The sequence below is a fragment of the Bufo bufo genome, chromosome 2 (genome assembly GCF_905171765.1).
Source record: "Bufo bufo chromosome 2, aBufBuf1.1, whole genome shotgun sequence".
Taxonomy (NCBI): domain Eukaryota; kingdom Metazoa; phylum Chordata; class Amphibia; order Anura; family Bufonidae; genus Bufo; species Bufo bufo.
In genome coordinates this window covers 533,782,696-533,806,216 of record NC_053390.1, presented here as the reverse complement: position 1 = coordinate 533,806,216, position 23,521 = coordinate 533,782,696, and the positions used below count along the sequence as shown (strand labels likewise).

The window sequence follows — 23,521 nt, the reverse complement described above, 5'->3', positions numbered from 1 at the left end:
AAACCTAGGTGCGTCTTATAGGCCGGAAAAGATGGTACATTATTTCTGAAAAAAATCAATTGTTCATAAATTGGGATCTCCAGTATACATTTGTGTGTAACTGGGCTTACACACATCAATTCACAGTGTGGAAGAAAGACACAGAGACAGCCATTGTATTGGTGGTAAATAGCAGGTATTTATTCATAATGAAAAAAATTAACTTAAGTACCTGACCTATTGCATTTAGTCATGTATTGTAATCGTGTTACTCTACTTTCTTGACTTTGAGACAGATATACAATAAACATTCAGATATTACAGACTGCACATTAGTTTCTCCAGGCGGGGAACATTTAACCACCAAAAAAAACAGGTACTGAATTCTGTATTACAGTACAAAATTCCTCTCTCTAGTCATCGACAGCTATTAATCATCTGCTGCCATATAAATACATGGCTGTCTGTAAGGCCGTACAAATTAATAATAGGACAAAATAAAATATACATTGCACTGACACAAAAAGTCAGCTGTGTTAATTACTCATGCAACAAGTAACAAAACTTGCTGAAATGAAAAATACTTCCTAAAAATTTTTTGCTTCTTTTCACTGCATAAATAATGTTTTTATACACAGTTTTTATCCCCTTATGAATCCAAATGAATTTTGAAATAATACAGAACAAAAATAAAAATAATTGGCTGCTACTGCTATATTACATAAAGGTGCGAAATAATTTATTGATAGTGTTCTACAAGACTGAGGCAGGCCTCTTCCAACGCCTGTACTATTAGAAAGCATTACAATACAATTAGATTACAACTTACAAATATGCTGGAGGATACAAGGTTGTTTGTATAAGTATGTGAATAGTTATGGAATTCACCATTTCTCACCAAGATAAACTGGTCTCATGTTTTGGGGGTGACCTTTCACTATATATGGTCAAGGACAACATATCTGTATTTAAGTTTTTCTAGGGAAAAAAACTGTTGATCCCCCTTCCTTCCCCTCCCAGAGTTTGCTGTACTCCATGCATCCGTAGAATAACAAAAAGGTACCACTGAGAGCTTTTTATTAACACTGCTCAAAGGCATAATCCCCCAATAGGTATATACAAAATTGGAATATAGGTAATCTCCACCCCTGGTCAATGGGCTACACTAAGCCCCAGCCCTCGATCATTGGAAAGTACACAGAATGGCTGGGAGGAGTGCAAAACATATAAAACAAATATCTGTCTAGTGCAAATTTGGCAAATCTTTTATTGGTTGTATTTAGTGAAAATTTACTCCACCGAGCAATGTTGGTAATTTTTGAAGATCTTAAGGATCATGTAAATATATAGGTGGTTTTCAGTTATAATCATCATTAGGTCTTATGTACACAACTGTATTTTTGGCCCTGGTCTGTCCCGCATTATTTGCAGATTGCATGTGGGCTTATTCGTTTCTATAAAAATGTGGACAGCACACTGATGTCATCAATGTGCTGTCCGCATCCCTGTGGAAGTTTTGCAAATTACAGAAGTCCTATTCTTCTCTGTTTTGCAGACAAGAATAGGCATTTTGACAATGCGACCAGCGGAAAGTGTGGGATGCATACAGTCGATACTCACATTTTACGGGCCGAAAAATGGATACGGCCATGTGCATGAGGCCTAAAACTAACATAAGTCCTACACTGCAGACCCAGGGAGTAAAAGGAGAGTATTGCAACCATCATTTATAAACTATAGCAAGATTTTGGAAATAAAGGCAAGCACTTTTATCAGGCCATGATTACTTGCTGAGATATCCTATTTGTATTGGATCTATAGGGTCACCTATTGTTCTACGTAATAAGAGTGTAAGGGGAAGGGGGATACAAAATTTGGTTGTTCAGTTTTGTATTTATTATGGGATGAACTTATAAACTATTATGTCTCAAACGCTACTGAGAAAAAGCTACCTGCACCCCTTAGATGCTGTTGGCTGAACACCGATTCTGTTAAGCATGCGTGTGTTCAAAATGGAGAGAAAGCTGCTGTCAGACACCTCGAGAACAAAAGGGCATGCTGAAATCCAATATGACCAACCCTTCTTTCTCCCGACGGATTCAGGACGTTGCCATTCTATGGTTGGCCCAATATAGCACAGTAAGATTCTCCATCTAGGTAGGAACCATCTCAGTGACCACTTATCTTGATGAGACATCTCACCAGTCAAAACGTTAAAGGGACCTGTATCCATAAGTCTAAAGCTTACCAACTAATAGATTAGATAATGAGGCTTCAGGTAAAAAAAATATTCCAATAATAAATAATGATAAAAATGTACTAAAATGCAAAGCAGCTTTACATCGATTGCTTTATTGGAGGGGGGGATTCATTTTTGCAGTTTAGCACAGGTCTCCGCAAGCCATACAGTGAACACGTCTCAGCAGCAGTCATCAATCTGAAAATTCCCTTTAATGGTAGGAGATAAAATTCATAGAATTTCATTAAAAATGTTATGTGCCTTTATTTAAAATGCCCTGTGCTGCAACACACGTCTAAGCCACAGATCAACTGTACTGACTAAGAAATGAACGCTAACATTTTTGCTATGCATGGGACAATCAGCCATGCAACCCAAAATCTACCCATTCCATTATACCAGTGCCACTGCAATCGATTATGGTTTGTGAGTTTCATTAGAACACGAGGCCACTATACTGCCTCTCCATACTACTGGCCACAAACAAACCAAGCACAGGCCTTAGCCTATTCGTCCTCGTGCAGGTGGCCTGAGCTGGCAGGAAGGTAACACAACACTGGTGTATATCCTATCCTTTCTCTCTTTCACATCACAAGACATTCCACAGACAGGTCAAATGTGCGCAGCTTTAATATCCTAGAGTGCACAACCCCAGAACCCCTAAACATGCACAGAATTAATATACTGAAATGTACTAATGGATTGAGAGCTACTAAATATGAATTTGAGTGCCGTTTGCTTGGCGACTGCAGCACATATTAATTATGGATCAAACCTAAGCAAATACCGTAAATCCCCGTGATGCTTTGAAGCAGAGTTGGGCTGCGAGAGTGGAGGTAAAAGGGATGAGTCAAAAATACATACATGTTGGAAGATGCAGAAGAAAATGATAGTATAAAACAAAAGTGTATTGATGATCTATTACTTTAGTTCCTTCATGAAGATAAGTCCCATGTAACAGGCAGGTTAAGGTGGAGATTTCGATAAAAAGGCCAATATTTTATTTACAATAAACTGTACACGACTGAGTCATTTCTTCGTAAGCAACTTATTTGTCCGAAAAGCTATCTATTGGGTTACTGCGCTGAGGGACTGCTCTACAAAACAAACACAAGGTAGTAGGAGAGCTGTTGGTTGGGCACTTTCTTCAGCCGGCAGACGTAGCAGCAGAACTAAATTAGACAGAAGCTCACCATATCCGTGATTCATTCGTGGTGAAGTCATTAGTGAGCCTAGTGATCCCTTTTTTCTTGCGGTGTTCAGAACACAAAACAAAGTTGCATGTAAACTGTTTTTTGTTTTTTTTGACGTTCCAACCCATTTGGAGAGAATGTTGGTTACAGCACAAAGTGGAGCGTCTTATGTAATTTATGATGGCGGAGAGCATTCTAGTTTCTTGAAGACTCCTCGGAGCCTCGCTCATGCTGTAAATTATAGTAACAGTTCTGGCACACTCTCACTGGAGAAGAGATCTTCAGGCGCTTGATTTCTGACTGGAATCGACTGCACCTGAAGATGAGAAAAATACAGAAATGGCATTTATTTTAGCCAAAGTGAATGCACTCAGAATTCAGATTATTGGGACTTGCATGTAATGTTCAAGCTTATTATCTAAGACTGGTGTAAAATAATCAAATCATGTTATTCTTTCCGAGGGATTAAAGCTGTATTCGCATCTAAAACATGCTATCAAATTCTGATTTCTGAAGGTCCAAACTCTGGGACATCATCTTCTAAAGTAGCTGTCTAAGTGCACCACAACTCCATTCAAATCCCTTTAAGACTTCGTTCACATCACCGTTTAGCCTTTCCGTTCTCCTGCTCCGTTTAGGAGCAGGAGAACGGAGAAGGCACATAACTGAGCCAAACGGGGCCTAAGGACCCCATAGACTATAATGGGGTCCGTTATGTTTCCGCTCAGAAGATGATTTTGAAGCGGAAACAAAAGCCCTGCATGCACTACTTTTGTCTCCGCTCCAAAATCATCTTCTGAGCAGAAACATAACGGACCCCATTATAGTCTATGTGGGGTCCTTAGGTTCTGTTCAGCTCAGTTATGTGCCTTCTCCGTCCATTCCGTTCTCCTGCTCCTAAACGGGGAAGGAGAACGGAAAGGCTGAACGGTGATGTGAACGATGAAGCCTAACATTCCTCTTTCATGAATAAAAAAAATATATATCAGATAACACTGGTTAACAATGGTACTATTCACTAGACAGGGAATCTTGTATTAGGTGGCAGCAGAGTCTATGTGGAAAGTTTTAGACTACCACTTGCCCCGACAGGGGGTACAATATATAAATCATGTGGGCAGGTCTTTCAACCTATTACACAAATGTATTACTGATTGAACAGACGACTAGGTGTGCACTCACAATTACGCAAGTGTACATTACATGGAATGTGCCAACGCCAGGAAATAGGAAAAGAAAGAAAAAAAAGGCTTCCAAACACAAAGCTTCCCGGACAAATACTTACTTTTGGCAAAAGAGCTGCCCGCAGTTTCTGCAATGATGTCTCCTCTCAGTCAGGGAAAACCTCACTGCACATCCTGAGCAGCTGTCCATCCCTTCATCCTTTACCCAGTGGTCGGCAGCAGATCGCCCTGGCTGATCACTTACTGACCAGCTGAATACCCGTCCTCTGCTGTCTCCAACCAGGATCCTGCTGTGATCCCTGCAGAACAACGGAGAATGTAAAATGGTCAAACGTTTAAGCCAAGAAGGTTCTAGAAGAGAAAGATCAAAGAAATGCAGCAGTGTGTCCTATATCACAAACCCGTAAAGTGGATCATCATCTCTAGCAACTAATGCAACCAGAAATGAATCCAGGGACTCATCATCAAAAAGACTGTCTCCTCATTTAGTATCCTTTGTATAAAGGGTTATGGTAGAGCACTTGCTTATGCCCACATGTCCTTTTAGTGTACATATGTGTCACAGAGGGGAGTGCCCTGCTACACAGCCTCTCTAGAGCAGATGGCCATTCAATGGCTGCCATGTGAGACTACATTGTGACATTTTGGAGGATATTCAGCTATCCTCAGGATAGGTCATCAACATCAGATTGGCGGATGTTCTACTCCTGGCACCCCCGCCAATCATCTATTTGAAGAGGTAGCGTGCTTGTACGAGAGCTGCTTCCGCTTCAAAATTATCTGCTCGCTGGCTTCTTTGAAGTGCAATTACAACTGTTTGTCCTACATTTTTGGATGATGTAGCATCCTCTTTCAAGCAGGTAGCATTATTTGGTGAAAGTTTCTGTCTGGTCAATCGAGATAGTATGACCTCTGTCCCTGATAGGCGCATGTGAAGTAGTCTAGAGGTGAACAGAGGGCCTACTACCTGGACAGGAGATTGAAGTTCACTGTAAAGATCCTTGAATGGAGGAATAACGGGTGTGCTCCATACCTACAGAAGAAGTGCCTCAGTCCACTCGTGTCTAAAGGGGTTGTCTCATCCCGACCTTGCATGGCTGAGATGGGAACAAGCCACAATAAGCATTGGCCCGTGGTGACCTGAACTGTGGAAAAGGCCAAGCATCTGCTGTTATCTATGACTCTCATAGCAGTAAATGGGAGTTATACAAACAGCGACTATGCTGAAGAGTAAATGAACATGCTCAAGCGCAGAACAGAATCTATCCAGGGACAGCATAGAAAGCGTTCACATAGGTGAATCACATCACCTGAAGACGCATTGGCTAAGGATTGTTATAGCTTACACAGCCCAATGATGGGGACCCAGGGATATTCTGCTGCATGGTGGGGGTAAATTATAGTGACATCCAGACGTATGTCACACCAACCATAGATTAGGGGCTACAGCAAACCATTTTTAGAAATTGAGCAACCCCTTTGAGAAATAACTGAATGTGCGATATCCCTCTGTAGATCCCTTATATGACATTATTACTACGTGTACAGCAGATAAAACTAATCAACTTTAATGTTAATCTAATAGATGTTAAAAACGAGATTTTTGTATAACTTACCAGTAAAATCTCTTTCTCGCTCTTTCCTTGGGGGACACAGAAGACCTTGGGTATAGCTCATCTCCCTAGGAGGCGTGACACTAAGTGAAGACTGTTAAGCCCCTCCTCCCCAGCTATACCCTCAGCCTGGAGAGAGAGACTGCCAGTTGCGTGTCCAAGTAGTGAGAAAAGGCAAAGTCCAAAAAGTGGAACCAACAAGCCAACTACCCAAAGGGTAAAACAAACTCGGAAACAGTCAGAGAAGAACAAAGAATGGGTGGGTGCTGTGTCCCCCAAGGAAAGAGCGAGAAAGAGATTTTACTGGTAAGTTATACAAAAATCTCGTTTTCTCGCCCAGTTTCCTTGGGGGACACAGAAGACCTTGGGACGTTCAAAAGCAGTCCAAAGGGGGAGGGACCACAGCACCAAGGCGAAGCACCCGAAGGCAACAAAAAACCCGCCGCCTGCAGACCAGGCGGCCCAAGGCAGCATACGCCGAAGGCCGAGTATGCACCCTGTAGAACTCGGTAAGGTGTGCAAGGAAGACCAGTGACCACCTTACAAATGCATGGCCGAAGCCTAATGCCTCCGGCCCAGGAAAAACCGACAGCTCTGGCAAAATGAATGGTGACACCAAAAGCAGAACCCTGCCCTTGGTGCGACAACCACAGCAAGAGCCACACTGAGAAAGCGGAGGAAAGCCACCCTGGAGGCCCTCAACCCTTGCGCGGACCTCCTGGGAACACAAGAGACCGAACGTCGACAAGAGTCGGAGATCTCCAAGTAAAAAAACTGCAAGGCCCAAACAAACGTCCAAATCGGTGAAGTGTCCGTTCCCGGGGGTGGGAAGGGGAGGACGACTGCCTCAATGAAATGAAGGACAAACATCACCTTCAGAAGGAAGGAAGAGACGGAATGGAGAACAGCCCTGTCCTGGGGGAAGACAGAAGGCTCGGAACAAGAAGGGCCGCCACTCAGGCACCAGTCAGAGACACGATGGCTACAGAAACCCAACCGTACAGGACAGAAGGAGTACAGAGGACTTCTGTAACGACTCCAAGGAAAAATTGGAGCGCCAAGAGCCCAGTATGTGGTTCCCAGGACGGTAACGGAGGGCAGTACAAAGGAACCCAAGAGCCGCTCCATGGAAGAAGTTCCTGACAGGCCCAGAGGGTCGGGGAACGCTGAAAGAGGAAGGACAGGAACGACACTTGATACCTCAAGCAACGGAGTCCCAGCCCCAGGGCCGGGCTGGAGAAAGACAGAACCATGGAGAGAGAAAGGCAGAGTGGGGGAACGCCCAGCTTCCCACAGAACCCCAGGTAAAGTCCTAAGTCCTACCACAGATCCTGGACGAAAACTCGGCTAGAAGCGAACACTAGCGAGCTCACTAGAGTCGCCTGGGCAAGCGGGCGAAAACCCAATGATCAGTAACACGGGCAGAACGGTCAGTAGAACTGGTCCCGTCGGCCCCGAACAATGTTGTCCCGTATCCACCCGGAGTGGGGGAGCAGACGGACAGGAACCGAAGGGTCCGCCCAGCAACCGCCCGATGCCAGGACAAGACAGGCTAAAGCCCAAGCCGATGTAGCCACCACAGGAAGACGGACTAAATGGTAGTCCTCCCAAGTTACCGAGAAGGTAAATCCATAGCAGAAACATTGCCTAGAATGGAAAAAACGCAATCTGCACCCAGCGGGAGGACAGAACGCGGTAGACCCGTTAGATAGGTACACAGCTAGTACAGTCAGTGTGGACAAGACACCAGAACCATCCACCTGAACAACCATGCTCTTCCCAGAGGGGAGGGCAGAGAAGGAACATCCTCTGAAGCGTGGCCGGAACAAAAAGAAAAGAAAAAAGTAAAAATCTAAAATTTAAACAAGGAGAAACCAGCCCTGCAGAGCAGGGAGTGTCTTGCCTCCTTGGACACTAAGCAAAAACTGGCAGTCTCTCTCTCCAGGCTGAGGGTATAGCTGGGGAGGAGGGGCTTAACAGTCTTCACTTAGTGTCACGCCTCCTAGGGAGATGAGCTATACCCAAGGTCTTCTGTGTCCCCCAAGGAAACTGGGCGAGAAATCCCATAAGCCAATGAAAGTTTTGTGGTCAACTCCAAATGAGACCAACCTTGTATTAATGGAGATCTATGAGAGTAAGGGAGATCATTCATTCACCACAGCCACATGAGGGCAGTGTAACAAGGGCAAGTATCTTATGAAGACGCCTTGTACTGTCAGCATGTCACCATTCAACACTGCGTGGTGTTCGGTTACAGTTGTGTACTAGATGACAGTGGATGCCAAATATAAATCCTTCTTCCTGGAATGGATCTGTATCAAAGCTCTACCAGTTTCATACATCTGGAACATTGACTGGAATATGCACAACATCTGTATTACAATCACTTACTTGGAGATGCCCAGTGATGTGATCTCTGCAGGGTGAGCGTTGTCTTTCCGATCAAATGCTGTGTGCATAGTAAGTTTGCTTCTAAATACTAACTGCCGCTCCCACCGGTATCCTGAAATAAAGCAGTTCTGCATCAGAATAAAGCCATACATAGCAATACTGGGGGCTCCCACCCTAAGATTATGTATCACATTATGATATTAGTGGCTGGGATTTCCAAACCCCTACGCTACATGCAGTACATCGAGCGGACATGTCTGTTGTACTAAATATGTGTATCCTCCATCTTTGTCATGATTCTATGGTATAGATTCTCTGAAATTTATGAATGAATATACATGTTGGAGGGCACTCCGTTATCTGGTGTTGCATAGAATAATCAGATGCACATTTATATAAAAATAGAAATATTTTTATTACTAAAAATACATAAAGTAAAAAATAAAATAAAAATATGGCTAAAAATGCATACAACTATGTATAGTAATGGTTTGCAGGGTGTAAATCTACATACAATGTCTAAAACTAATATCTTTAATATGAGCAAGAGGATATAAAGAAAATGATTATTATAATGACATATTAATATCGTTCACTAGCTTCAATATAGTGACGAAAAATATAAATGTCTAATGTCCATGGTTTTTCAGACAAAAAATGAAGTAGATAATGGTATCTCATACACTAATATTTGTAGATGTTGGATAAATAAAATACTTCTTTTGTTATTTATGCAGCTATTTTTTGTGTTTTCTACCGTATAGACAGACTAGACAGCTGTGGGGTCATTTTATTTTAGCAGGGCAGGACTGTTCCCCACTGGAGACTAGAGGAACAGGTTTCCCATAAACCATAGTGCCCAATACGATTAGGTCCCCTTACCAGTTTTCAGTTTGTTATAGTGTCGGCCTTCAGCTTGGGTTGTTTGACCACCACTTTGGACCTGTGGGAACTGCACTTTTGATTGACCTTCAGAATAATTAACAAAGACAAATCCATCTTTTTCATCCAAACTGAGATGATCTGACCAACGTCTGGAATCATCAGAGCTGCTGTCTGCGGACCATGCTGCCAAGCCGGCTCTGGCAGACGATGCTCTTGTCCTGGGAGTGACATTGCTAGGCTGAGTCTGAACATCCTTCAATCTGGTGTCCTGGCTTGAGCTCTGATCTTCCACATCTGAGTCGCTGCTGTCATCTTCCTGGGCTTCATGCCCTGTGTTTTGTTAGGGGAGAAAAAAAAAACATCACATATCTGGTAATAGTTGCAAGTTACAAGGACTAAGAAAAGTGAGGAGCAGGGTCCAGATACCTATTTGTGTCTCTGAGCATTCATCTGGCAGTTCCATGGTATCAGCTGGCTCTGGTGCTGGCGTCTCTGGAACTTGCAAAAACTCCATCCTCCAAAACTAGAATAATTAGGAACTTATTACTCCTCTTCTATGTAACATACAGTATCTAAATTTGCCATACTGACCGCTGCTGCGTTACTCTGATTGACAGATTTGCACTCAGGCACTGTTATGCCACAATTCCTTACAGGACTAGTGGACAACTACTAGACGTCATGAAAACGAGGGCCCCAGAACTTTTAGTGGTTGCTGTGAGATAACCCATAACTACAACCTTGACTCATCATTTTTGTCCTGCTCTTATAGCTTTCACAGAGTTTAACATTTCAGCATTTTGGTTCAACGCCTTAGACTTCAGAAGCAGTTTGAGGACCATTGGCCAGCTACAGACTGAATGCGGACTACAGGATGTCTCACATAAGGCATACATACTGTCTTGTCACACTATAAAAAAAGGTGAAGGGAAAAAAATGTCTCATATTTCGTACTGGTTGCTGCTGTGGTAGGTGTCATTTATATAATGTGAGGGCTGGGACTACTGCAATGTGATTGACAGTCCTGTGCTGAGGGGTAATCTAATACACTGCTATCTGTATAAAAACAGTTGTTGATGAAGGTTGTGCTCAAGTTTCTCCCAACTTAGCAGAAGATGCATAAATGAATCAGAACAATTATCATAAATTCTAGTAGCGCTAATTAAATGTAAAGTTAAAGGGGTTGTCTCATGTGAGACATTGGTGGCATATCACTAGGATATGTCACCAATGTCAGATAGGAGTGGGTCCCAGATGTAGGACCCGCACCTATGTCCAGAACAGTCGTCGTCCCCCCCCGAGAGAAGATTGGGGCTTTCTCTCTATTCATTTATATGGGAGTTCCGAAAATAGCCAAGCGAGCGCCATATTTAAAATTAAATGAATGAAGAGGGCATCACACAAGCGCGGCCACCGCTCCATTGACTTTCATGGAACACCCGGAGATAGCTGAGCCCCGGCTCCGTTATTTTCAGCAGTCCCACAGAACTTAATGGAGAGCAGATGCACATGCACAACAGCTCTCGGCTCACTTTGGGGTCCCATTCTGTAGGTGGTGGGACCTGCACTTTTCTGACATTGGTGCCACCAATGTCTTAGATGAGACTACCCTCTTTAATGTAAAGTGCAGGTAGATGTATTCACTTACACGCACTACTCCGTCTGAATGTCCTGTGACAATAACATTTTGCGTGTCCCACTCATTCATTTCAGATAAGCAGCAGCACAGGATCTGTTGGCTTCTTCCGGTAAATGTATTTACACTGACAATTGGGTTACCATTAATGCTCCAGACATGAATGTAAGTACCAGCACACGACACAATGTCACCCTGTAAGAGAATAGTTTAGGGTTACATAAGGACAATGCAGTATTGAAGTTTTTGAGTATTTCAGCTGTTATTTCCTACCCTCAGAACCCAGGAATACAAGTCAGTTTGCAGATATAAGCATCTGTATTATGTTACTGTATTTATGTCATGTACCATCTGGTGTTAAAGGGAATCTGTCGGCTCCAAAACACCCCCCAATTCTAGAGTAAGTGGTGTATAGTGTACGTGGTACTGAGTACGGTTATATCATTTTCATCTTCCTATTCATCTGCATTCCGACTCTGTACTCTTACAAACCAGCAGTATAACGCAGAAAGGACTCCTCTTTGAGGGGGTCTTCTGAATGCATTATACTGCTGGTTTGTCAGAGCACAAAGTCAGTATGAAGATAAAAATTATATAACCAGAATCGGTGCCACTTACACTAGTTTGGGGGGTGTTTTGGAGCCGACAAATTCCCTTAAAAAGGTGCTTCATCCAGAATATGCCAGTTAATCAATTTCAGGTTTATACACAGAAGTGCCCACCCTTCACTTTCTGCAAATTTTCACAATACAAACTCAATACAATATTTCGACATGCCAGCAAAATGCTCAAGGGCAGCAATTCACATCACAACCAGTGGGTGTCCAAAGATAGACATATATCGCCTATGTATCTCCTGAGAGTGGCAGACTCATGTTTTTTCCAAAGCTGATCATCTTGATCAATACCCCAGGGATATGTCAAACCAAAAGGAAAGGTGAGGAAGGACACATCTGTGTTAAATACAAATTACAAAATGAAGAACTCACGATTCCTTATATGCAACTACTTCCTGCATTGTTCTATGTATTACAATCTACACCAATACATAGACACTCACTGTTAACTCATTTATACAGAGAGCCGACACTGGGGCTCTGTGGCCGCGTAACTGTGTCACAAAGGAAAGCTTGTTCAGGTCCCAGATGATGCAGGTGCGGTCACGTGATCCGCTGACAACTATGTGATATGCCAACGAAGCAGTCAGGCATGTTACTGTGTCCGTATGTCCAATCAGTGCCTGTACAGAACAGATAGGAATATCACAGTCATGTTACTGTATATTACTTACTATGTACATAAATCTAAGCTACAATGTAAAAAACTGAACTTAAAGGGGTTATTCAGGTTTTAGAATCGATGTCCTGTGCTTAGAATAGGCCATCAATGTTAGATGGTTGGGGTTATGGCATTCCACATATTGGCTGTTAATGGGAGAAGCACGGCCACTATGAAGAGTACAGCATGTGCAGTGCCAACCAGTGTAAGAATCGTTGTAAACAATGGTGAGGCTGTGGTGCTGGCTAAGCACTGCAGATCCTTCAAACAGCTGATTTGAGAGTGTGCTGAAAGTAGGATCCCCACCAATCTAATGAGAATAGGCTATCATTTTTTTTTTAAATCTAAATAACTACACAGTTGGACTCCTGTTATGGGATCACTTCAAACTACATGGTCAGACTGCTGTTATAGGGGGAGGTCTAGACTACACAACCAGACTGCTGTAATAGGAGGTGGTCCAGACTACAAGGCCATACTGTTATTATAGGGGGAGGTTCGGCCCACACAACCAGACTGCTATTATAGGGGGAGGTCCAGACTACACAACCAGACTGCTGTAATAGGAGGTGGTCCAGACTACAAAACCAGAATGCTGTTATAGGAGGAAGTCCAGACTCTACAGCCTAACTACTCTTATAGGAAGTGGTCTAGACTACAAAACTTTTAGAGTGTGTGGGGGAAGGATGGGGGCGTCCAGATGACATAACCAGACTGCTGTTATAGGAGGTGGTCCAGACCACAAAACCAGAATGCTGTAATAGGTGTTCGCTCAGACTACCCAACTAGACTGTTGTTGTATGTAGATGTGGAGACTATACAGCCAAATTTCTGTTATAGAGGGGTCCAGACTATATACTCAGACTGCTGTTAAAGGGGGGGAAAGTCCAGACCAGACAAACAGAATACAGGTATATGTGGTGCTTCAGACTACATAACCAGGGAAGGTCTACGCTACATACCCAGACTGCTGTTAGAGGGGGATGTTCAGACTACACAGCAAGTTTTTTTTACAAACCTGTTTCAATGTAAGGGATTTTGCTTTTTCTTTTGATGTTCCCATCTCCCATACACAGATCACTGTACTTGTTCCCCCAGTGATAACCATTTTGGGGTTTGGGCAAATGGCACAAAGAATCTGCCCCCATTCAGATAGACATTCATAGACAACAACAGCCTGGAAAACAAGAGAAATATTTTGTACCAATGTAACAAGCAAACATCGCCTTAATATCAGCAGAGAAGGTCAGTATTACAAACCTTGTCGGACTCGTATGTTCCCAGTCTGCAACTGAGGTCTGCATAGCCCCATGCAAAAGTCTTGTTCCAGGTGGGTGGAATGAGAACTTTGTTCTGTTCTACAGCCAGAATGCCCTTATCTGTGCAGACAATCTGACCAACAGGCTCTTTCAGTTCTTAGAAAAAATGACAGAGGTTTATGAATGCATGGATATTAATAAGCCTATATAACACATGCAGAGGTATAGGAGTGTAACAATAGGCCTTTTTCTACTGACACTTCACACTGGGGTGGGTGAATGTGTGTGAATTATGGTACTGCTACATGGAGCCACTGGTCACGTGACAGGTGTTGTGTGCAGGATTGCAGGGCCATCACAGTGTAGTGGTGATCTCAAACAAATGAATGGGGTCGCAGCACGGATCGCACGTGTGCCGCAACTGCAAGCCCCGAATCGCAAAAAATCCAGCACACATGCGACTCCCGCTGCGCCCTCCATCATTTCTATTCAACAAACATATCTAAATAATATCGTTTCGTATTATGACAAATAGAACGGGTGTATTTATGAGCTGGAGTTTATTGCAATGATGACACAATGTGTTGATTTCGTGGTTAAAGTATTTTTTAGGGTGTGTTCACATCACGTTTTATGCCTCTGTTTGATGTATATGTTACAAAAAAAAAGGATACAAAAATGCAGCACATATACGTTTTTTTTTTTACAATGGAACTCCATGGTGAACAGATGCCACTGTATGGCATCAGTCTGAAGCATCCGTATAACGTATAAGTTTTTTTGTATACGTTAAACTGATAGGAAAAACGTGATGCGAAGCCACCCTTATTGACATCACAAAACTGTATTGGTAGGCCGTGTGTATGTATAGGCTGTGTTCTGCTGAGATGATAAAGGTCTGTGTGTATTTATAGGCTAAGCTAATGTCTGATAGTGTAAGTATATAGAGTGCTCTCTATAGTGAAGACACACAATACTGTGTGCATTTACAGCTTGTGCTTTACTGTGAAGATGTCATAATTGTGTAATAGGCTTTGCTCTTCTGTAAGGGTGTCACTAGTGTGTATTCTCTACTGTCAATACCTTTGACCGGAGCCAAGGATGGCCTCAAATTATCCAAATGATGAAAAAATATCTTGTCACATGCAGATCCCAAGGGCATAGATACTGATGATATGTCTCCATTCATGCGACTCCTAACACGTTTTGGTGGATGAGGCTTTTTAAATAGCTGAATGAGGAAGGCAAGGTAAGAAACATTCATATTAAGATATTTAATATGTTGAATTCAATAAAGTGAAGTCCACTTTTGCTGAATTAGCTACATGATGTTGAATATAGTATGGAAGCATCTGGATTCATACACTTAAAAGTGAAGGCGTAACTGGAGGATTACGTCTAAGGCTACTTTCACACTAGCGTTTTTCTTTTCCGGCATCGAGTTACGTTCTAGGGGCTCTATACCGGAAAATAACTGATCAGGTATATCCCCATGCATTCTGAATGGAGAGTAATCCGTTCAGGGTGCATCAGGATGTCTTCAGTTCAGTCATTTTGACTGTTCAGGACGGAGATAATACCGCAGCATGCTACGGTTTTATCTCCGGCCAAAAAAACTGAACACTTGCCTGAATGCATTTTTTCCCATAGGAATGTATTAGTGCCGGATCCGGCATTCAAAATACAGGAATGCCGAGTCCGGCATGCGCAGACCGAAAAAAAAATTGAAAAAAAAATTGAAAAAAAAATCTAAACGGATCCATTTGTTTGTATGACAAACGGACAGACGAATCCGTTCTTGCAATGCATTTGTAAGACAGATTCGGATCCATCTACAAGTGCTGTCCGGTTGCATGCAGATTGCCCGATCCGGCAGGCAGTTCCAGCGACGGATCATTCTGCCGCAAGTGTGATGGTACCCTAATTATTTAGGCTTCTGCAGAGCAGAGTACTGGGCATTTGGTGTTTTCACATTTCATACATGAATGGGATGGAAAAGATGGGAAGACCAACAGTAGCACCCCCCCCCACCACCACTCAAATAAAATTACAGATAAATTAAGGAAGTAAATACTAGCATATATGCAATATAACGGCCAGACAAGACAGAATCAATGCCGTGTGGTTGAATATAAGGCCCTCCATTCTTTCTTATAAGTATAATCCTCATAAATAGAAATACTTCAAAGCTTCTTTACCTGCTTAGGTATCTGGCCAAAATTATTAATGAAGCCTATGGTAGCAGTCTCTTTCAAAGGGTCATTAATGTTGTAGATGTCCACTTGTCCCTCGTAGAAAAGGTGATGAAAAACATTGACAGCATCTACAGCAGCAGGCCCCTGTTGCTTGTACCCGAAGATCAGGTCTATCCATTCATGCAGGTGGGCACTGACGTAGTCACATTCCAGAGCCTGAGTGAACAGTAATAGCCTTTATGCTGAAAACTGGGACACATTGTCCGCTAAAGTAATAGACATTTATCAAAAGGAAAATATCTATAACAATTCTGGTACGCATTTACAAGCAAAAAGTGATATAGCTAAAAAATGTATTATATACTATATAAGTTGTTTTTATTTCATTTTTTTATTAATTATTCATATCATACTACGGATCCCATAAGAGCAGCTCATTAAAAAAATGTACGGATTAACCCACCATCATAAAAACACAACAGGCAACAGGTACCGATACAAGCACTATTTTGGAAAAGAAAACATCCATAGAATATAATGTATGTATGACATTGCCTTCTCCCTTTACCTCTCTATGCACACGGATAAATTCCCGAGGGTCCCCTTTGGCCCATGGGGGTAGTATTACATCACCAAGCTTTGTTCCATTTTGTTTACAACCTACAGAAATAAAGGACAGGCAATACGGGATAATTAATTGGTTCATTTAATGGTACGTTGAAAATAATAATGCTAATTATAATAAAATTATAGATGATATGTTAATAACGAAAAACAACTAATCCAAAATGAGGTCTTATAAAATTCATATTTTCGCCATAAGAATTTGTCTTGCATTTTGCAGATTTTCATTTTCTTATCACTTCATTGTCATTATCATCAGTCTGAGCTGACAGGAATGCAATACAGTATTTCAGTTTAAAAGGGTTTTCTGAGCTTTTGATACTAATAACCTATCCTCAGGATAGGTCATCAGTATCCAATCAGTGGGTGTCTGCTCCCGGGACCACAGCCGATCAGCTGTTTGAGAAGGCACTGGCGTTTCTGTGAGCGCTGTTGCCCTCTTGCAGCTTACCAAGCACAGCACCGTACATTGTATAGCTGCTGTGCTTGGTATCGCGCTCAGCCCCATTCACTTCTATGGGGCAGAGTTGCTCCTAGACCACGTGACTGATGAACATGTCGTCACTGACATAGGAAAAACAGTGAGAAGGCCTCGGCGCTCACAGGAGTGCCGCTGCCTTCTCAAGTAGCTGATTGAGGGGGGGTCCGGGTGTCGGACCAATCACATACTGATGACCTATCCTGAGGATAGGTCATCAGTAGGAAAATCTTGGAAAACCCCTTTAATACCAAAAGACAACACATAGGGAGAAATGTATAAACCCCCATGCGTCAGAAAAGTGGCATCAAAAAGTTGCGCAACCATCATTTGCGAAAAGATAGCGTGGCTAGTGGGAGGGGAGGTGTCCTCCTGTGCAGTGATGGCCAGTTCGCAATGTTCGCCCGCGAACACATGCAGGCTGCCATCTTAACTCACAAGTCCAGCGATGCACAGGTAAGCCCTTACCTGTGCCTGCGCCGCGAGCCGGTCTGAAACAAATACGGTCACCGGGAGCAGGCAGTTCGAGAACAGCCCGATAAAGGCCCGCGGCGGCTGTTCTCGGAACTGCCTGCTCCCGGTGACCGCGTTTTTGTTTCAGACCGGCTCCCGGCACAGGTAAGGGCTTACCAGTGCATCGCAGAACTTATGAGTCAAGATGGCAGATAGCATGTGTTCGTTGGCGAACTGGCCATCACTGCTCCTGTGGCCAGGGAAATTTACAATAATTTATACCAGAAACTGGTGTAAATTATAGCTTACAGCTAGCATAGATTTGACTCTGGTTCCTAAAGGTCCAGATGTGTGGGGGCGTGGCTGGCCGGGCATGTGAGCGGACGTGAGTAGCGGAGCTCCTGCACTGCCTCAGACATTTATCCGCTACATACAGCCTGTATTTGGGGCATACTGTTGACCGAGTCACATCTGAAGGTCCGGGGACCTCGCCGCTATTTGCACGCACCGGCGGTGATTTACAGTCATGTCCAAGAAAAGAGACGGGAGAGGTGCCGGAAAGAATCTGCAAGATGGCGCCGGCGCCGTCACGCCGAAACGCCAGGACCGCATGAGTGACCTGCAACAAGATGCGGCTGAGAGGCTCAGTCAATATGCACACACACCGGCGCCCCCCAGAGTAAGACATGCCCCGGACGCCAGCTGTGAGCCCTCCCTGATGCATGGGGGAAAGGATTCAGACGGGGAGGAGGCCGGAGAAGTGATGGGTCTGACAAGACATCCTAATAGATTTGCCGCCATACAGGATCAAGAGGGGGCTGAAAACCCAGATGTCCCTGGCTCTGATGTGGAGGAGCCGACTATTAAGGACGTTCTCGAGGCCATTTCTAAGTGGGGCAAGTCACTCAATGTTATGTCCATGCAGATGGGAGCCATTAAGGAAGATATATCTATTGTCAGGCATGATCTGCAAAAATTGGCAGACCGTACTACGTCTCTAGAGGATCGTATGGGAGAAATAGAAGACACAGTGCACCCTCTTAAAAGAGACTCTGCAGATCACTCCCGCAGAATTGATGTAATCTCTGCTAAACAAGACGATCTGGAAAATCGGCTGAGACGAAATAATGTGCGGCTAGTTGGAGTGCCTGAGAAAGTGGAAGGCTCTAACCCCACTGAATTTTTTGAAAACTGGCTCAAAGAACAATTTACAGGAAGCGTCTTGACCCCGTTATTTGCCATTGAACGTGCGCACAGAGTCCCCACCAAGCCTTTACCACCAGGGGAGCCGCCGCGACCGGTTCTCATGAAAGTGCTTCATTACAGGGACCGTGATTCCATTCTGCGAAAGGCCAGAGACCTGCCTGGTATTTCCATTGACGGCCACAAGGTGTCCTTCTTCCCCGACTTCTCTATGGAAGTTCAAAAGAGGAGGTCAAGATTCCTGGATGTAAAGCGACGTCTGCGAGAGCTGGGAGCAATGTACTCTATGCTGTATCCGGCCAGGCTTAGGATAGCGGCTCTTGGATCCACAAGCTTCTTTGAAGACCCGAAAGAGGCGTCTAAATGGCTGGACCGTCATGAGAGGCAACTTCGGGCGAAGAACCAGGGCGACAGAGGTCTTTGATGCAGGCTGACATTGTATATTGTGGATGTTGATTGCCGTCTGAGTAGCGATATACAGACGTTGTTAACGTCTATATCAGCCCCTTCCAGCGTTAGGCCAAGGGTTGGAGTTAAGATGACAACAAAATGTAGAATACATAGAGTTTCTTACATTGCTAATATTGTCCATATCAATGATAACTGAGGTTAAGTGCAGGATGTTTTTCATGCTGTTCGTGTCACTATTCCTCACTGTTTAACAGTTTATTTTTTAGGTTGTCAATCTCGGGAGTGTTATTTATCGCCACACCGAGGATCGTGGAGGTGTAGGAATTTGCTCTGCCAATAAAATTGCCCACAGACCTTTGTATTAAGGTGTATTGGTGGGGTCTGTTGGAAAGAGTAAATCCAGGTGCTATTTAAACAAGGGGAGTGATGTTTTCTAGGTTGGGGAAGAGGGGGGGGGGGGGGGGTGGGGGGGCAGAAAGGGTCCCGGGTCTGGATACTTGTCTCAACGGGTAATGGAACCTATAGAATGTACATTGCTTTATCCGTTTCAGTTATGGTACCCTATAGGTAATTATGGCTAATCCAGTGAATTTTCTGAGCTGGAACGTTCGAGGGGTTAAAGATGCCGTTAAAAGAAAGGCCATAATGGAGAGTGTTAAAGTGTACCACCCTACGGTCTGCTGTCTACAGGAGACGCACCTCCTTGCAGAGCAATCTCACTTGCTTACCCCTAGGTGGGCGAGTCATTGCTATCATGCTACTTACTCCTCATATGCAATGCAATGCTGATCCATAGACAGCTAGTTTTTAGCTGCATAGATAAGAGGATTGATACAGAGGGACGCTATGTCTTCCTTTATGGAAAACTTTTTAATGTCCCATGCATAATATGTGGGGTATACATACCACCGCCATATTCCCCGCTTATAATTAAAAAGCTGTTGGCTTTTCTGTCTGATTATCCTGATATTCCAGCACTGATAATGGGGGACTTTAACAACGTAATATGCCCTACATGAGATAGACTATCCACCCCTGCGAAACAATCGGAGGGGCTGCTTACTCCTTTTGGGAGACTTCTGGATGAAGCATCCCTGATGGATTTCTGGAGGCTGCGCAACCCAAAGGTACGCCAGTACTCTTGTTGCTCTAGTACGTATCAAACGCTGTCCAGAATAGATTTGGCTCTTGGGAATGAAGCAATGGGTAGCCGCATTCGCGATGTCCGATATTTAACTAGAAACCTATTGGATCATTCTCCCATATTGGTGTCTGCTAATTTTCTACCCCCTAGAACCGGAGGGAGGTTAGTATGGAAATTCAATCCATTTTGGCTGTCGGTTATACCCACAGTCTCAAATATTAGTGGCATGTTAAAAGAGTTTTTTGCCTTTAATCTTCCTGGAGCTTTGACACTGTTAGTCTGGGATACCATGAAAGCCTTTTTGAGGGGAATACTCATCACGGAGGTTAATAAAAAGCGTAATGAATACAGAGTGACGGATGATTGAGGCGGAAACACAATATGTCATGCAGCCCACGGAAGGGTATAGAACCCAGTGGCAGGAAGCACAACGTAAACTGAATGATAAACTTCTCAAAGCAAAAAACAAACAGTTTTTTCAGAAACAATCGTATTTTGAGGAGGGGGAGAGGACAGGTAAATTACTGGCATTGCTCTCCAAAGCACAACAGCCCTCTGCGTATATTGCAGCTCTTCGGGACGGCGAGGGGGTTGTGTGTACAGCTCAAGACAAATTGTTAGATATTATGCATGTATTCTATTCATCTCTATATGAATCCAAAATTACGGCAGGAAATCCGGAGATTACACATTTCTTGGGTGGGCTCCAGCTCCCTACATTGGGTTCTGATCAAGTGGCGTTGTTGGATAGTCCAATAACAATCAAGGAATTAGAAACGGCCCTGAGCGATATGTCTAATACTAAGGCCCCTGGGAGTGATGGCCTGCCTGCCGAGGTCTATAAAACATTTGCCCCTATTTTACTTCCTCAGTTGCTGGAAGTGCTTAAGGAGGCACAGCGTCAGAATAAGCTACCGCTTAGTATGACTGAGGCGATCATAGTTGTCATTCCCAAGCAGGGCAAAGATCCCCTAATGGCAGAATCGTATAGACCCATATCTCTTCTCCAAGTAGATGTGAAGTTATTAGCAAAAGTCTTGGCGAATAGACTTAATACAGTAATAACGTCACTTATACATTCAGACCAGGCAGGTTTCATGCCAAATATGTCGACTGCGGTTAATGTCAGGCGTCTATTCTTAAACATACAGGCAGGACGGTGTCGCGGTTTGAAGGCGGCGGTCGCGTCTCTTGACGCGGCCAAGGCTTTCGACAGCGTGGAATGGAAATACCTGTGGGCGGTACTCAGGAAAATGGGCTTCGGAGCAACCTTTATCCAGTGGATCCAACTATTATATAGCACTCCTACAGCTAAAATTAGGGTGAATGGAGCTCTCTCCCGATCTTTCCATTTACATAGAGGGACGAGGCAGGGGTGCCCTCTGTCACCCTTGCTTTTTGCAATAGCAATTGAGCCCCTGGCAACGGCACTTAGGGAAGCGCGGGCAGTTCAGGGTTTTAGATATAATGGGCTAGTCGAAAAAGTAGCTCTTTATGCTTTTATTCCTAGATGAATGGAGCTCCTCTCTTCCGGCAGCCATGAACATCATTAATGGATTTAGCGGCCTGTCAGGGTTGAACATTAACTGGTCCAAGTCTGTGCTGATGTTGCTTTCAGAAGACAAAAGGAGACAGTTGCTGCCAGACAGAGGGCCTGCAACTTGTCACTTCTTTCAAATTTCTGGGCGTCCAGGTTACTGTTGATGTCAGAGATTATGAAAGACTGAATCTGACTCCGCTGCTGCAGAGATTCCGACAGAAGGTACAGGTTTGGACCAAACTGCCACTCTCAGTAATAGGAAGGGTTAATCTTCTAAAAATGATACTGATGCCACAACTCCTATACTTGTTGCATAATGCACCTATATGGGTTCCTGCCCGATTTTTTGTCACGGTTAATGCCATATTTAGAGATTTAATCTGGAAGAGAGGGGTCTCGCGTATAAAACTGGCTACGCTCTGTCGACCAAAAACTGATGGGGGACTCGGGGCTCCAGACCCGTGGATTTATTACTTAGCTGCCCAATTACAGCATTTACGCGGGTGGGGGGTGGAAGAGGACATCAATAAGACGGGGCGAATCGTGCAAATTCTAGTGGGGGGGGGGGGGGGAAGAACTTACTTACTGCGTTAGAGGATGGATCCCTGGAAAAAGCAGGGAATGACATTCCGATACTCCGGGTAATCCACAAAGTCTGGTGGAAAGCGAGGAAAGTAGCAGGGATACAAGGGTACACGAAGTTTACTGTAATATGGCCCAATTGCATGTATGCAGAACGACATAAAATACCTGCTATTCAGACGTGGGCACAATACGGACTTACTCACATGCATCAACTTTATGATGGGGAGACTTTAAAGGAATATGCTCAATTGCAATGTGAGTTTCAGCCTCCGCATTCCCAATTGTACATGTATTTACAGCTCAGACATGCCATGTATTCGCAAAGTAAAGTGGAAAGGATTAAACCGGCCTCTAAGCATACGATCATAGATTTGGCAAGTTCTAAGGGTACCACTAGCGGAGTCATATCGTTGCACTATGGCAGTCTTATGGAAATGCAATTTAAAAAGCAGCCTCTCCGTTGTATGACAAATGGCGGGATGATATAAATGATCTAACAGAAGACCAGTGGCAAAAAGTTTGGTCTTTTCTCTGTTGTTTAAAAAACAAAAAACTTTCAATAAAAATAATCTGATAAAAAAAAAAAGGTTCAGATGTGTCCTAAAAAGTAGGCACTTCTCACTTTAGCACAAGCTAGATCAAGACTGTCAAATAAAAGGCCTTGATAATGAACCTCTTGATAAGTTTCCCCCATGGGTTACACAAATGTACAGGTTTCCCATAACCAGCTAGATGAAGTGATGACCCATCGGGGAAAATTTATCAAAATGAATGTAGGGAAAGGTGAAGAATTATACAAATAATTTGATTCCAGCTCTCGTATATCACTGGCTCATTGTAAAAAGTAGCAGTGAGCTTAGTTTCTACCTGCAACTCCTCCAGATTTCCCATGCCTTGTAACATATTTGTTTTATTAACTACTGGTTGAGTCATGTACATGTATATAATAGAAGACAATATTACATGCGGTTTTCTTCCTATTCAAGGCTCATGCACATGATCGTTGGATGTTTTGTGGTCTGCAAACTGCGGATCTGCAAAACATGGATACTGGCTGTGTGCATTCAGCATTTTGCGGAACAGCTGGCCCCTAATAGAACAGTCCTATCCTTGTCTGTAATGCGGACAATCATTTTTTTTTTTGCAGAACGGCCATGCGGACATGTATTTTTTTGTTGCCCCATTGAAGTGAAAGGTTCTGCATATGGGCCGCAAAAAAAAAATGGAACAG

General features: G+C 43.6%; 1 protein-coding gene across 6 annotated transcripts in view; it reads right to left on the bottom strand.

The window, feature by feature from the left end:
* Positions 1–3,189: 3,189 nt before the first annotated feature.
* Positions 3,190–23,521, bottom strand: part of WDFY3 (WD repeat and FYVE domain containing 3) — a 278,837-nt gene continuing 258,505 nt past the window's right edge. For all 6 annotated transcript variants that reach the window (XM_040417990.1, XM_040417994.1, XM_040417992.1 and 3 more), the window contains 12 exons: positions 16,421–16,512; positions 15,856–16,068; positions 14,741–14,888; positions 13,659–13,813; positions 13,417–13,575; positions 12,181–12,360; positions 11,133–11,315; positions 9,911–10,007; positions 9,482–9,814; positions 8,600–8,711; positions 4,697–4,894; positions 3,190–3,727 (listed from right to left, as the gene is read on the bottom strand). In XM_040417990.1, the coding sequence (XP_040273924.1) occupies positions 3,607–3,727; positions 4,697–4,894; positions 8,600–8,711; positions 9,482–9,814; positions 9,911–10,007; positions 11,133–11,315; positions 12,181–12,360; positions 13,417–13,575; positions 13,659–13,813; positions 14,741–14,888; positions 15,856–16,068; positions 16,421–16,512 (1,991 nt within the window). In that variant the 3' untranslated portion in view covers positions 3,190–3,606. The remainder of the gene's footprint in view (positions 3,728–4,696; positions 4,895–8,599; positions 8,712–9,481; positions 9,815–9,910; positions 10,008–11,132; positions 11,316–12,180; positions 12,361–13,416; positions 13,576–13,658; positions 13,814–14,740; positions 14,889–15,855; positions 16,069–16,420; positions 16,513–23,521) is intronic.